The sequence below is a fragment of the Aspergillus welwitschiae genome, assembly GCF_003344945.1.
Source record: "Aspergillus welwitschiae strain CBS 139.54b unplaced genomic scaffold BDQ94scaffold_12, whole genome shotgun sequence".
Classification (NCBI taxonomy): domain Eukaryota; kingdom Fungi; phylum Ascomycota; class Eurotiomycetes; order Eurotiales; family Aspergillaceae; genus Aspergillus; species Aspergillus welwitschiae.
Genome location: NW_020798706.1, coordinates 676,458 through 689,746, shown reverse-complemented (window position 1 = coordinate 689,746; position 13,289 = coordinate 676,458). Strand labels below are relative to the sequence as shown.

Here is a 13,289-nt window from a genome sequence, read left to right as displayed (position 1 = left end):
TAAGTCTAGAACCAAAAAGCCATATCAAATTGGCAGCAAGAACTACACACAAATTTTAGCACGACACAGGCCTCAATCGAATAATTTACAAAATACCCAGCCCATCAAGTCGTCAAGGAGAAAACAGAACATGGTTGGCAAGAATAATAAAGAAAACCCATCAACGCCGCGACAATGACGCCCTCCTGTCCCAAGATTCGGTACTTTTAAACCTTCTTCTTCTTTTTGGACGGCTCAGCATCGCTGTCGTGCTTCCGCTTCTTCTTCTCGGACTCGCCCTCGCCAACGTCGGACTTGCGCTTCTTCTTCTTCTCCTCCTTCTCGCCCTTTTCCTTCTTCTCCTTCTTTTCCTTCTTGTCCTTCTTTTCCTTCTTCTCCTTCTTGTCCTTCTTCTCGGCCTTCTCATCAGCATCCTGCATCTCGGCATCGCTCTCAGCGCCGTCAATGTCCATATCAGCAAGGACAGCATCCATGGCGTTTTTCTGTAAGGACCATTAGTATGATTATTACGGAGAAAAGGGGTTTGTGGTTCACTAGTGTCCTAGCGATCACACTAGCTATGTTGACTTACCATGGCGACTTCGTTCTTGGTAGGGGCAGCACCAGTGGCGTAGAAGTCCAGACGCTCCTCAACCTGCTTCTTAAGGGCCTCTCCGAACTTGGTGGAGGGCTCCTCGGAGAAGTTGTCAATTCTGGAGGCGATGGAGCACTTGTTGGCAAGGAAGCGAGAGATGCGACCCTTGTTCTTGGGACCAGCTCTTCCAATGAAAGAGGAGTGGTACAGAAGACCGTACTTGGGGGTGTTGCCCTTGGTCTTCAAGGCTCTGAAGAGGGCCTTCTCAGCACCGAGAATCTGAACCGTCGAAGCGGGGTACTTGGACAGGTTGGTCAAGCTACCAGCGTGGGAGATCAAGCGAGCACCAACGATCTCACCAATAAGGGCAGCAAGGTTGGGGGCGACAACGCTCATCTTGGAAATCAGGTACTGGTGGAGGGACTTGCGGTACTTGGACAGGCTGACAACGCGCTGGGCGAAAGAGATAACGTTCTCCATGTCGGTCTCGGAGATCTCCTGACCCATGCTGTGCTTAGCAGCGTCGATGATGCTCTGGGCGACACCCTCATCATCCTCCACAAGGGCAGCAATGTCGTGCAACTTCTCGTCGTTCAAGCTCTTCTTGTCCTGGACGAACAAGGCAATCTGCGCGTAGCGTTGGTTGTCGGAGACGATCTTGTAGAGTTCGGGGAAGTGCCAGGAGTACCATTCCCTGACTCTCATGGAGAAAGTGTTGATGGCCTTGTCGAGCTGGTCGAGGATAGCAATGGCCTGGATGATGTGGTTGTCATCGCGCTGAACGGAAAACTTAACCTTGGCGCGAGAGTAAGCGTGACCAAGACCAAGCTGAGCGGTGTCCATATCACCCTCACGCAGCTGCTTCAGCAGCTTGGTGGCGTGCAGTCTAACTCCACGAAGCATATCCTGGACGACTTCGCTGGTGTCTCCAGTCTCGCAGTCAACGAAAGAGAAGGCAGACTTGATACTTCCAGCCAAGGCCTTGTCGGCAAGACCCAGAACAACCTTCTTCTTCTTGTTAGGCTTGGGCAAGTTCAATTCGAGGAAAGAGATCAGAGTGTCCGAAGCGACACCCTCGGAGACATCGTTGATTTCACTGAGAGCCTGCTTGTTGTTCCTGGAAGTTGTCAGATTCCTGCGGGAAAGTGATCCTATGGGAAAAATTGAACCACATACTCGAAAGGCAGGAAACTGGACAGTTCGACCATTTTACCAAAACTGGCCAAGTCGTTAACACCTTCTTGAACCTCCTTCAAGCGGTTTCCAACGCTGTCACCCTGGTGGGCGACCTTGAAAAGCGAGTAGCCCATGGGGCCCTCGAACAGAAGGTAGTCGGCCATTGCGAAATTGAGGGAAGGGCCCTAAAAATTAGACAAAACGGTCCTTTACGTGCGACTTATCGAGGTCGCGTCTCAATTTCCCGGGGTTATGCGACCGTAGACCTGCCGTGGACCGACGTGGAGTTGAAGAAAAGCCTGGGAGGGTAGAATTGCAGAGTCGAGCCGTCGGAGCTCTTTTTTTTCGCGGCGGCGCTAGTGCGAACATCGAATGTGGGCTTTTTGCCAAAACTACAGCTCACCGCATTCGACGGCAAACACCACCAGGTTTGTGGCCGCGCGGGCATCGTCTTAGGGGCCTACAGCACCAGCCAGCCTTATCTTTTTCTCCGGATTCTTTCGTTGGGTTTTGTTGCTTGTCGCTCTTTCGTGCTGCAGAAATGTCTGCAACGCAGTTACTCAATCCCAAGGCCGAGTCGAGGGTATGCACGCAGTTATCCTCCTTCCTTTACCCCCCCGAAACATTAGCCCCTCAGTGGCCCAGCAGAGACTAACAGTTCGCAGCGGAGAGCGGAGGCCCTGAAAGTCAACATCAGCGCCGGTGAGGGTCTTCAGGATGTCTTGAAGTCCAACCTGGGTCCCTCGGGTACCCTGAAGATGTAGGTTCCAATTTCCAATAGCATTAGACAGATGCAGAGCTGACTGATCTTAGGTTGGTGGATGGTGCAGGCGGAGTATGAAATATTCCCTCGAGTACAACGATTCGGCATGTTCACTAACAATGTTGCAAACAGATCAAGTTGACTAAAGATGGAAATGTTCTGCTGCGTGAGATGGTGAGTGATGTCTACAATTAGGAATTATCGACCCTCATGCTAACCGGTGCAGCAAATCCAAAACCCTACGGCTGTGAGCTTGACCTCCCTCCTCCGTCCCCAAACGCAATTATTAATACAGGCAAAAGGTCATGATTGCCCGGGCTGCAACGGCACAGGATGATATTACCGGTGATGGAACGACATCTGTTGTCTTGTTGGTGGGTGAGCTTCTGAAGCAGGCAAATCGACACATCTCTGAGGGCCTGCACCCTCGTGTTATCACGGATGGTTATGAGATTGCGAAGAACGAGTCTCTGAAGGTCAGTACACCAGAGTCTTAGATGGCTTGTCATCTACAATACTAAGCTATGATGGTATATAGTTTCTCGAGCAATTCAAGCTCGAACGGAAAATCGACCGTGAACTCCTCCTTTCCGTCGCGCGGACATCGCTTAGCACGAAGCTGAACAGCGCTCTGGCCGAGAAGCTTACGCCTGACATCGTCGACGCCGTCCTTGCCATCCACAGAGCTCCCGAGAAGCCCGATCTACACATGATTGAGATCATGACCATGCAACATCGCACGTCCTCTGACACCCGACTTATCCGTGGTCTTGCTCTTGACCACGGTGCCAGACACCCCGACATGCCCAAGCGTGTGGAGAACGCGTTCATCCTGACCCTGAACGTGAGTCTGGAGTACGAGAAGTCTGAGATCAACTCTGGCTTCTACTACTCTTCTGCCGAACAGAGGGATAAGTTGGTGGAGAGTGAACGCAAGTTCGTCGATGCTAAGCTGAAGAAGATCGTGGAGCTCAAGCAACAAGTTTGCGGTACCGACCCCAACAAGAGCTTCGTTGTCATTAACCAGAAGGGTATTGACCCCCTGAGCTTGGATGTTCTTGTCAAGAATGGCATCCTCGCTCTCCGGAGAGCTAAGCGGAGGAACATGGAGCGTCTTCAGCTTATCTGCGGCGGTACTGCACAGAATAGTGTTGAGGACCTGACTCCCGATGTCCTTGGATGGGCTGGCCTGGTTTACGAGCACCAGCTCGGCGAGGAGAAGTTCACTTTCGTTGAGGAAGTCAAGGACCCCAAGTCCGTCACCATCCTCATCAAGGGACCCAACCAGCACACCATCGCACAGGTAAAGGATGCCGTTCGCGACGGTCTGCGGTCCGTCTACAACACCATCGTCGACAACTGTGTCATCCCCGGTGCTGGTAGCTTCCAGGTGGCCTGCGCAGCACATCTCTCTTCTGAGGCCTTCCGCAAGTCTGTTAAGGGCAAGGCCAAGTGGGGCGTTCAGGCTTTCGCTGATGCCCTTCTCGTCATTCCCAAGACCCTCGCGGCCAACTCGGGCCACGATGTCCAGGACTCATTGGCAGCTCTGCAAGACGAGCAGTCGAACGGCAACACCGTCGGCCTGGACCTGACGACTGGTGAGCCCATGGACCCCATCCAGGAAGGTGTTTTCGACTCTTTCCGTGTGCTACGTAACTGCGTCGCGTCAAGCACGGGTATCGCCTCGAACCTCCTGCTCTGCGATGAGTTGCTGAAGGCCAGACAGATGGGCCGGCAGGGTGGACCTGGCGGTATGGATGAGTAATGTGATGGCTACGTCTAAGGCGAGTTATTGTAAAGCGAGAGCATCAGGTTCTTCCATATTCGGAATACTGGTATAGAAAAATATCCTACGTCGAAAATTGTACTTCACATACTTACGTATCCTAATCGATTCTAATCCACGAGGGAATTAATCAGGTTTCCTAAGACTGCTAGTATGGTAATGTTCCAGACGGAAAGTAATATTACGTCGCTCATGGCTGCCTAAGGGATGGTGAGTGTCTTGACTTTTATCCTGTGAAATTTAAAAAGTAGGCAGCGAGATCAAGTAGCATGCTCATAGCACATGCAGAGTACTATTGTCCCTTGGCTGTAATGACCAGCGAACAATAAGTGAGCGAGTTGCGTAACTTGCAGAGCTAACACGTCCTACGCTAAGTTACTCATCTGTTGCAAGGTAGCATCGTCGGATGCGATGATGTTTCAGACCCTACATAGAAATACCACTATTTCCATGAGAGAAAGCTTTCAGAGGACTAGCCCGTCTATCTATAGTATTGCTAGGTATTCATTAATGATATGATGCTCCATACGGTCAGTAGCGTAAGTAGAGGCAAAAAAAATTATACATGACACTGTTTCCCAATCAGGAAACATAGTGGGTAGAACGTAAGGATGGGTTCAAAAATAGGGAGTTGGCCAGGGAGCTTCTACCCAGCATCTTCGTCAACATCATCACTGTCGACATCACTCGCTTCAGTGGAATCAACGGCGGCCCATTTCCCAAGGAAACCCTCATCTCTAACAGGGTCTTGGAGCGCCATATGATGTGACTTTGCCCACTCAAGGATCTTAGACTTCCGAATTAGTAAGGCCTCGTCTGCGCCCGATCCAGCCTCGCCAGATGAATCCTTTGTCCTGCGCTTTTTGGCTGGCGTCGCAGGCTCAACGGCTCCCAGGCCTTGAAGAGCGGTGACAACATCCTCGGGCAACATCCCTGTCGCCAGACCAATGTCCTGCACTGTCATGAGCTCGTGGGTATGTTTTCGTTTGGACGTCTTCGGAGACTTCTGCTTCAGTGGCACGGAGCCAGACGCGTCTGCTTCTTTTTGTTTGCCTCCCTTTAACAATAGATACCTGGCTATTCGTTCCTGCCAGAACCGAGTATAACTCCTGTGGCCCATCTCACTGAGCGGCCGTTCCGGACCGCCTATGAGGCCACTATCGCTCTCCCAGGAACTGATCTTATAACTCACGCCCATCAACAGTTTCCCTAGCTGCTTATGTTGGTAGGGCGGGAAGACGAGGATGCATGCGAGATTGTTCGCATCCCAGGAGAGCTTCTCTTTCGAGAAGAACCCCAAGACGTAGTAATTCTCGGGGTCATTGGGGTCGGTGAAAACGAGGAGGTAGTAGAGGAAGGAGACGACGTCGTAGAAGACGGACTTATGATCTAGGAAGAGTTTGGCGAACAAGGAAAGGTTCTGCGCGTATAGTTTGTGACTTTCACCGTCTAGCTCCCACACGGAGTATCCGCCATGATCGTAGACTTTCGTTCCAGGAGGTGTTATCCGGTGTTGGCAGAGTCGCGTATGTTGCGCGTAGGCGTAGACGTCGCACGAGTAGCGGAAGCACCAACGACAGACGTACAACCTGTCTGTGTCCTTATTGACGAGATCTTCCGGATAGATAGACTGATACCATGTTGGAAAAAGGAGGTCACCCAGTACGACGTGCTTGACGTTACGGTCGGTGGATGGTTCGGTGCGCGACACAGGGTCACTGGGAGCCATTGGAGACGGGGAGGGAAACGATAGGACTAGGAACGAATGGCGTCAATTCGCAGCTTATTTCTTCCCCCTTAATGATGATTTGTTGGAGACCGGGGGCGAACGCGTTTCTGTGGAGATGCCATTTGGGACGGCGGTTTGTCGCAGGTCCTGGATTTCTTTTTTCACCTTACGCTGGTATCTTTGGATAGGCCGGGCGGGAGGATTAGCCTAAAAAGAGTTCGGAAAGGCAGTACAGCTTACTTGCATATTTTCTGCTTACTATGGAAAAGCGGAGGGATTATCAGGTGCATTGGATACAATCAATTTGTTAGCTATATGATACGCTCAAGCTTTCTTTTCTCTCTCAGTCTGCAGGGACACTGCTGCGGTCGTCACTAGATCACTTTTTTTGGTATAGAGGATACGTAGGACCTCCATCAGACTGCGGATTCCTTCCCGTCACTAACCAGTCAGACCAGATTGACCGGGTCAGTTGATCTCCGTCACCACCCAATCATGTTACTGCCGCGCGGGGAGAAAGACAAGCTTGACTACAACTAGTTTCGTTGCTGAGAGAGTCTTAGAGTCTTGGGATGTTGGAGAAGCCAGACTAACTAACCTTCTCATCGTCTCTTATTGACGGATTAGTTACTTGGGTTGATTACTACTAGATTTCTCCTCATCCGCAAACTTATTCATTCATACAGTAATCGTGGGAATCCACTCACCATCACGTCAAAGTCACCTTCACCACCACATGCTTATCTGGTTGCCTGGACCCCTTCCTTTCCTGTGCCTTCCCTTCCCGTTACACTGCAGCTGACCTTCGTATGACGATGGTCGGCTTCCTCTTGCGGAATCTTGTTGTCTGAACTGAGGCGAAAAGACGATCCAACGCCGAAACTAAAGCTTTCGTCCATAGGCAGCAGCAATAGTGACGACGACCGCCGCCTGCCAGCCTTTGTTCCCCCTCCTTATCGCGCCCCCGGGGTTCAGACCCTTATCCTAACGGCCTAGATTCCTGTCAAGCTTGATCCCTTTTCTTTCGTGGTGATCGCCAGCCAGCATATCTTCTCCTCTGGTCTTCTGAGTCCTTTAACTGGCTTCATTCTTACCAGCATCGCCTGCGTGCTGCGTGGTTAATCATCCATCATCTTCTCTTGGCCTCATAACGGTCTAGGAGCGGAACTTTGCTCTTCCGCGACCGTTGTTTTATCGCCGAAGATGTTGAAACCGTTCCAAATCAGAGATCTTCATGGATCTCCATCACATACACCTGCAGAGGGGCCCTTGGCATCCACTCAACCCTTGACGAGGGAGCCATCGTCACCTAGAGCTCGTCGGGGAATCGTACAGTTGTCTGCTCCCCAGTATGATGACCTTGCATCGAATCACCCGCGGGCACGGCTGACTTATGTTGATGATGACGATGGGGAGATCATCACTGTATGTCTTATTGTATATACTGCGTCCTTTTGGTACTAATCGGTCTTTACAGGTTGGATCGTCTCTCGAACTCTCTCAGCGTCTCGATGAGCCCATAGACCCTGCAACTGCACCCGACCCGATGCCGCAGGCAGCTATCTCCGAACCGATGCACCTCTTCGATATTCGACGCTCGAACTCAATAACCGAGTTGTGGAAGAAATTCCAGATAAAGCAAGAAGGCAAGGATGCGGATACCCGGGCTGGATCACCTACTGTGGACGCCCCGGCTGCTAGCGCTTCAGCAGAAGTAGGGTCAGGGACCGAGCAAGAGAACGTTGAGGCTACGAGGAACGACGACACAGCGCCACTCATGGCCGCCTTTGAGGCTGAGATGGCCAAGATTCTGGATGCTTCCAGGAATATACAAGAAAATAGCACTTCTGAAGAGCCTTCAGCTCCCGCTCAGGAGCCAGCGGGAACCGCAAGGGGCAGGACTCCAAATCCCGCGGATGCATTCACTCTTGCGATGCAGAACCTGCTTAGCGGAGCCGAGTTGCTCAGTTCTGGGGTGAGATCAAGTATACCCGAGATTGAACGGCAACTGGAGAACGCCCAGAGGGCCCTTCCTGGAAATGTCGGGTCCTCGGTACAAGGTGCTCTTGCGAGTTTGGAAGCCCAGTTGAGACAGCTTACCGGCTCTATCAACAACACGGTTGGTGGTGTGTCGACAGGAAACATTCTCCAAGGTGAAATCCCCACAGCCACTGGCACCGTAGACAGTCTGCGTGCAATGGCGTCGGAACTTGGAAATGTAGGGCATACCTTGTTCGAAGCGTTCGAGTCGGAGTTTGGGTGCACTCGAACCGGCGGCCAACCACAATCTTCCTCCGAACAAAGTCCAGATGGCCTCCGTCCCGACCATGCTGAACCTCCCAGACCGTCTGATGCCACTGCAGTTAATAGTGTGGTTCCCGACGAGGTAGATCAGTCAACCCAGGATCGGGATCTTGGAAGCCACGAGACCCAATCCGGAGAGAAAGAGCTAGGGTCGGAATCAGACTCCAAAAATGGCACCAAGAAAGCTGCAGAGGCGGACGGTCCGGCTCGGCCAGGCGGCCCTAACCAGGCGCAGCCAGATGCATCTTCATACGTGCCTCATGCCCCTCGTGGACGTCATGGCCCTTTTCCTTTCACACCCTACTTTCAACCACCACCCCCTCCTCCACCGCATCCTCATCCCCATCACCATTATCCGCCTCCGCCTCCACCACCTCCTCACCATCCTCCTTTCTTTGGTCCCCCTCCTCATCACTTCCACCAGCCCTTCCCAGTTCCACCTCCGCCGCCTTTCTGGCCGACACCCGAAAGTTTGAGTCATCCTCACTTCCCTGCTGGGCCTCAGGTTCATCATCCACAACCCACGAGTACCCATGCACATCCCTCCCAACATGCGGCCCGACATTATCACCAATGTCGTCGTAGCCGTGGTCCCACTAGCCATCAACATGTTCATGAACAAGGCCGTGGTGGAACCAATGATGTGCCATCATCTGGCCGAGATGCCACACCGACAGTAACACAAAGCCCCACTAACACATCATTGTTCGTCGGAAATGTGGGCTTCGATGTTAGCGAGAAGATGATCCGCGACGTTTTCGCCTCCAGGGGTTTTCTAGTAGATGTACATTTGCCTCTTGATGTCGGGACCGAAAAGCACGCTGGATTTGGCTACTTGTTCTTCCCATCTGTCCCTGCGGCAAAGGCGGCCCTGGAGGCCTTGCAGGGTACGCATATTGATGGCCACGCAATTAACCTGGAGTTCAGTGACCAGACCCCGGTCATTAAACTGCACCCTGAGGAACCTTCTCCTCAAGCAACATCAGACAGTCCCATGCCTGTTGTTAGTGATCGGAAGTCCAATCCATATGAACTTCAAGGGTCTACAGCTACACCCGCCAAGTTGGAGAAGGCTTCACTTGGTAGCCAAGATGGATCCAAATCGCCCAGCGGTAAACGTGCCGCCCCTTTGACCGTGGCGGACTTGTGTTCCAATGATAATCGCAATCCGGGCAACGCAGCGTCTGCCAATAGTCTGGAAGACTCATCGTTGGGGGATTCCACGCGGCTGAATTCACTCTACCCGTCCCTCTTGCCTGAAGGTGTCCCGAAGTCGGGACCTTCTGAGCCTGTTAGTCCTGCGTTTGATCGGATCCCCGAACTTACGCGTGAATTGGAAGAGTGCCGCTTCCCCCCAGTCTCACAGCTCGAAGCGCACTTTTTGGCCGAGCAGCAGAAGGAAGCGGCTTCATCCAACATACAGACGAGGTCTGTCGGTAAAGCACCAGAAGATAAGAATCTGAACGGCAATGCGGCGCTGCAGGGGCTTCCCGGCGCATTTCCGCAGGAGGTCCGTGGGGACTCGTCGACACGACCTGGACAGTTCTCAGGAACCCGTAATCTGCACGGTGCACATGACAATGGGGAATCATCTTTTGGCCCTCGCCGCCATGTTAGACGTTGGAAGAGCCAGCGACCCCGCTCTGCTTGGCAAGATGATTTCTTGGGGTGGGACGCCCCTCGCGGCATGTTTGGCGGGAGACCGGAAGGTCGTCATCGTCACCGCGGTGGACGTCGCAACAGTTTTGAAAGCCCTTCATCCGAGACTCAAGTAGCGAATCCCGATGTCAGACAACGCGAAATTGATGACTGCGTCTCTACCTTGGTGAGCTTGGGATATGGAGGAGCCAGCGACGGTGGCCATCAACGAATAGCGATTTATGCTGCGGCTGCGGACGGCAGGGTATCGGATGCGATTGAGATGATCGAGGAAGAACGCAAGGCATACGAACAACAAGGATCGACGATGTGATGACCAACGTGGTAATAGTACTCTTTTTTCTTACAATTTGATATGGCCCAGACTCGTTGTGATCCCAAGTAGCTGTGGACTTCGCGGTCTGTTTTGAGACTGATATTGCTGGAACGCGTGTGCTTTGGGCGGAATACTCTACATATTCCCTACTCCATCACTAAATGAGAAAAGTGAGAATATCTATTCGTATATTGCTTTACGTAGAGCTCCTCGTAGCTGTCCGGCGCACGTAACAGCACAGAGGATCTGCGATAACTGAGCGGCTTATCGCGTGCGGCTTTGCGGAGCTGAATCATCGATCGGCCCGGCGCACTTCTTCCACGCCGGTGCACACCCGCGATTCTTTCTCCAATCTATCTTTCTGGCCCGCGCGACTTCTTCCCATTGATCTGAAGAAATGCTGACATGGCGGCGGACCTTCGCCACATCGGTCGCGCGACTGAACAATAGGCCAGCAGCAAGAAGCGCCGGCTCCACGCTTCTCCGCTGCGCCCAGGTCCTCGAGCAGAGTCAGAAGGGATCTAGTCTGGAGGACCAGGAGATCCAGTTGAACGGGTTCATCCGCTCAGTTCGCAAGCAGAAGCGTTTTGCTTTTGCAGAGATCTCCGATGGCTCGACAGTCAAGCCTTTGCAGGCTATCCTGAACCCCTCCCAGGCTGCCGAGTACGTCCTCCGCGGTCCCGAATTCTTTCACTCAGGAACCTAGATACTAACTTGGACTCGCACGCTCTCCAGACTATCTACCGGAACAGCTGTCGAAATCTCGGGAGTATGGAAGGCATGTCCACCAGGCAAGGAGCAGACACATGAGCTGCAGGCTACCTCTGTCAACATCGTGGGCAAAACAGACCCCGAGGTAGGAACCCCTCGTCCTCAATTGCAGACGTATACTAACTCACGATTATCATCTAGACCTACCCTATCCAAAAGAAATACCACAGTCCCGAATTCCTCCGTCAGATCCCCCACTTACGCATTCGCACGCCCTTCAATTCTCTCCTCTCCCGATTCAGATCCGAATGCCTATACCAACTCGGAAATGTGTTTCGGCACGCCCCCAACGGCGGCTTCGTTCAGGTGCACCCGCCGCTAATCACATCGTCGGACTGCGAAGGAGCCGGAGAAACTTTCAAAGTGCTACCGCGTGAGGCAGTAGGGACGACGCCAGCCGATGGCGACCACTTCTTCCGCGCACCCAAGTACCTCACGGTATCATCACAGCTGCATCTGGAAGCATACGCGGCGGAGCTAGGAAACGTATGGACCATGTCACCCATGTTCCGGGCGGAGAAGAGCGATACACCGCGCCACCTCAGCGAGTTCTACATGTTAGAGGCAGAGGCAAACTTCATGGATAACCTGGACACCCTCACAGACCTCGTCGAGTACCTTCTCCGCGACCTAACCCGTCGCCTCTACGACACCCCCATCGGACAGGAAATCCTCACCACAAAACGCCCCGGCGAAACCAACCCGGAAGAATCAGCAACAGCAACAGACCCTGCTGACCTTCGCCAACGGTGGCAGGACATGATCGACGGGCCCAAATGGCGACGCATGACGTACACGGAAGCGATCGAGCTCCTTCAAGACGCCGTCGCCAAGGACTCCGCCACCTTCGAGTACCCTCCAACGTGGGAGGGCGGCCTCCAACTCGAACACGAGAAATACATCGTTGACGTGCTCAACCACGGGCACCCGGTCTTCGTAACCGACTACCCCAAGCCAATCAAACCCTTCTACATGGCCCCTTCGCACGCATCAGCGGCCACCACCCACGGTGAAACAGTCGCCTGCTTTGACCTTCTCCTACCAGAGGTCAGCGAAGTAGCAGGTGGTTCACTCCGCGAGCACCGCCTCCCGGAGATCATCCAGAACATGCGCCAGCACGGTTTGATTAAGAACCTCGCCGCATCAGGTGACGGCACTGACACAGCCACGCCCACCTCCCAACAAGCAGAAGAGCTGTACCCTCATCTCCTTCCCGGCGAAGACCTAGGCCATCTCCAGTGGTACGCTGACCTCCGTCGATGGGGTACCGCACCGCACGGAGGCTTCGGACTCGGGTTCGATCGCTTCCTGGGCTATTTGGCGGGCGTGTCCAGTGTTAGAGACATTGTTGCGTTCCCTAGATACTTCGGTCGGGCGGATTGCTAGATCAGGATGAGACAAGACGTAGACACATGTATATTATCACTCACCATTAACTCGAAAATAAATGTATTATAGGTTCTAAAATCTCACATTGTAATATACATCACCAACGTCTATCTACCAACCAATGTAAGTAATGAACAACGACCAACAATCACATAAGCATAAGCATAAGCATAGTAAGCAACTAAGCAATCAAACAGCAAACATCCACAAACCACACACATCCACAGAACTCAGCACAGCCAATCATACTTTGTAGCCTAAATGATACTAACTAAATGGCACATATCATCGCCTCACCCACACCTCCCAACCAAACAACAACCAACCAAAAAGATACTTACTTACCTACTTAGTTAACTATCCATCCATATTGGGCAAGTATTTCGTTCCGTCACAGCCCCCTCCCTCCCTCTCAAACAGACGACGGAAACTAGAACATGCATTAGTTTAGATTACTACTGTAAGTAAGCACCAAGCCACGATAGACTAACCGTAAAAAACAACCTAAGATATAATAGTTTACTTACCAGTAACTACTAGATAGGGGTCACAACAAAAATGGGCCGAGTAAGCACTACGCAAACTAACTACATACCCTGGGGCGGGAAGTACTTATATTGGGGGTTTATTATTACCTATCATGTAACCAAATGACTCGCTAGAGATTTATATTGATTGAATGTGTAGTACTACTGCTGAGTGTAGTAGGTATATACTTGGGTATGTATCGGCAAACGAGATTGAAATACTACTCCTCTGTATCAGTTTATCCATATACAAATGAATAGGAACGACTTATTAAACTAGTAGTACTAAGTTCTA

At 52.1% G+C, this 13,289-nt stretch overlaps 5 protein-coding genes across 5 annotated transcripts; 3 read left to right on the top strand and 2 right to left on the bottom strand.

Moving 5' to 3' along the window:
- Nucleotides 1-206: 206 nt before the first annotated feature.
- sik1 (snoRNP complex protein NOP56) lies at nucleotides 207-1,914 on the bottom strand (the record flags this gene model as incomplete). Its single annotated transcript, XM_026769016.1, has 3 exons — nucleotides 207-482; nucleotides 572-1,691; nucleotides 1,751-1,914. The coding sequence occupies 3 exons, from the start codon at nucleotides 1,912-1,914 to the stop codon at nucleotides 207-209; spliced, it is 1,560 nt and encodes a 519-aa protein (XP_026627600.1).
- Nucleotides 1,915-2,165: 251 nt separating this feature from the next.
- On the top strand, nucleotides 2,166-4,433 carry BDQ94DRAFT_141783 (chaperonin-containing T-complex subunit CCT6; the record flags this gene model as incomplete). Its single annotated transcript, XM_026765895.1, has 7 exons — nucleotides 2,166-2,333; nucleotides 2,416-2,510; nucleotides 2,564-2,585; nucleotides 2,646-2,687; nucleotides 2,740-2,760; nucleotides 2,816-2,989; nucleotides 3,052-4,433. Coding segments are annotated over exons 1-7 (1,619 nt in total), but the record flags the coding sequence as incomplete, so codon positions are not given.
- A 40-nt stretch (nucleotides 4,434-4,473) lies between these two features.
- On the bottom strand, nucleotides 4,474-6,319 carry BDQ94DRAFT_141782 (putative histone acetyltransferase (MysT1)). Its single transcript, XM_026765894.1, has one exon. The coding sequence runs from the start codon at nucleotides 6,026-6,028 to the stop codon at nucleotides 4,946-4,948; it is 1,083 nt and encodes a 360-aa protein (XP_026627598.1). The 5' UTR covers nucleotides 6,029-6,319; the 3' UTR covers nucleotides 4,474-4,945.
- A 734-nt stretch (nucleotides 6,320-7,053) lies between these two features.
- On the top strand, nucleotides 7,054-10,513 carry BDQ94DRAFT_21046 (uncharacterized protein). Its single transcript, XM_026775231.1, has 2 exons — nucleotides 7,054-7,453; nucleotides 7,506-10,513. Exons 1-2 carry the CDS (start codon nucleotides 7,232-7,234, stop codon nucleotides 10,302-10,304), a joined length of 3,021 nt encoding a protein of 1,006 aa, XP_026627597.1. The 5' UTR covers nucleotides 7,054-7,231; the 3' UTR covers nucleotides 10,305-10,513.
- A 15-nt stretch (nucleotides 10,514-10,528) lies between these two features.
- On the top strand, nucleotides 10,529-12,538 carry BDQ94DRAFT_141778 (asparagine--tRNA ligase SLM5). The gene is made up of 3 exons (XM_026765893.1): nucleotides 10,529-10,970; nucleotides 11,043-11,163; nucleotides 11,220-12,538. Exons 1-3 carry the CDS (start codon nucleotides 10,705-10,707, stop codon nucleotides 12,462-12,464), a joined length of 1,632 nt encoding a protein of 543 aa, XP_026627596.1. The 5' UTR covers nucleotides 10,529-10,704; the 3' UTR covers nucleotides 12,465-12,538.
- The last annotated feature ends 751 nt before the right edge of the window (nucleotides 12,539-13,289 follow it).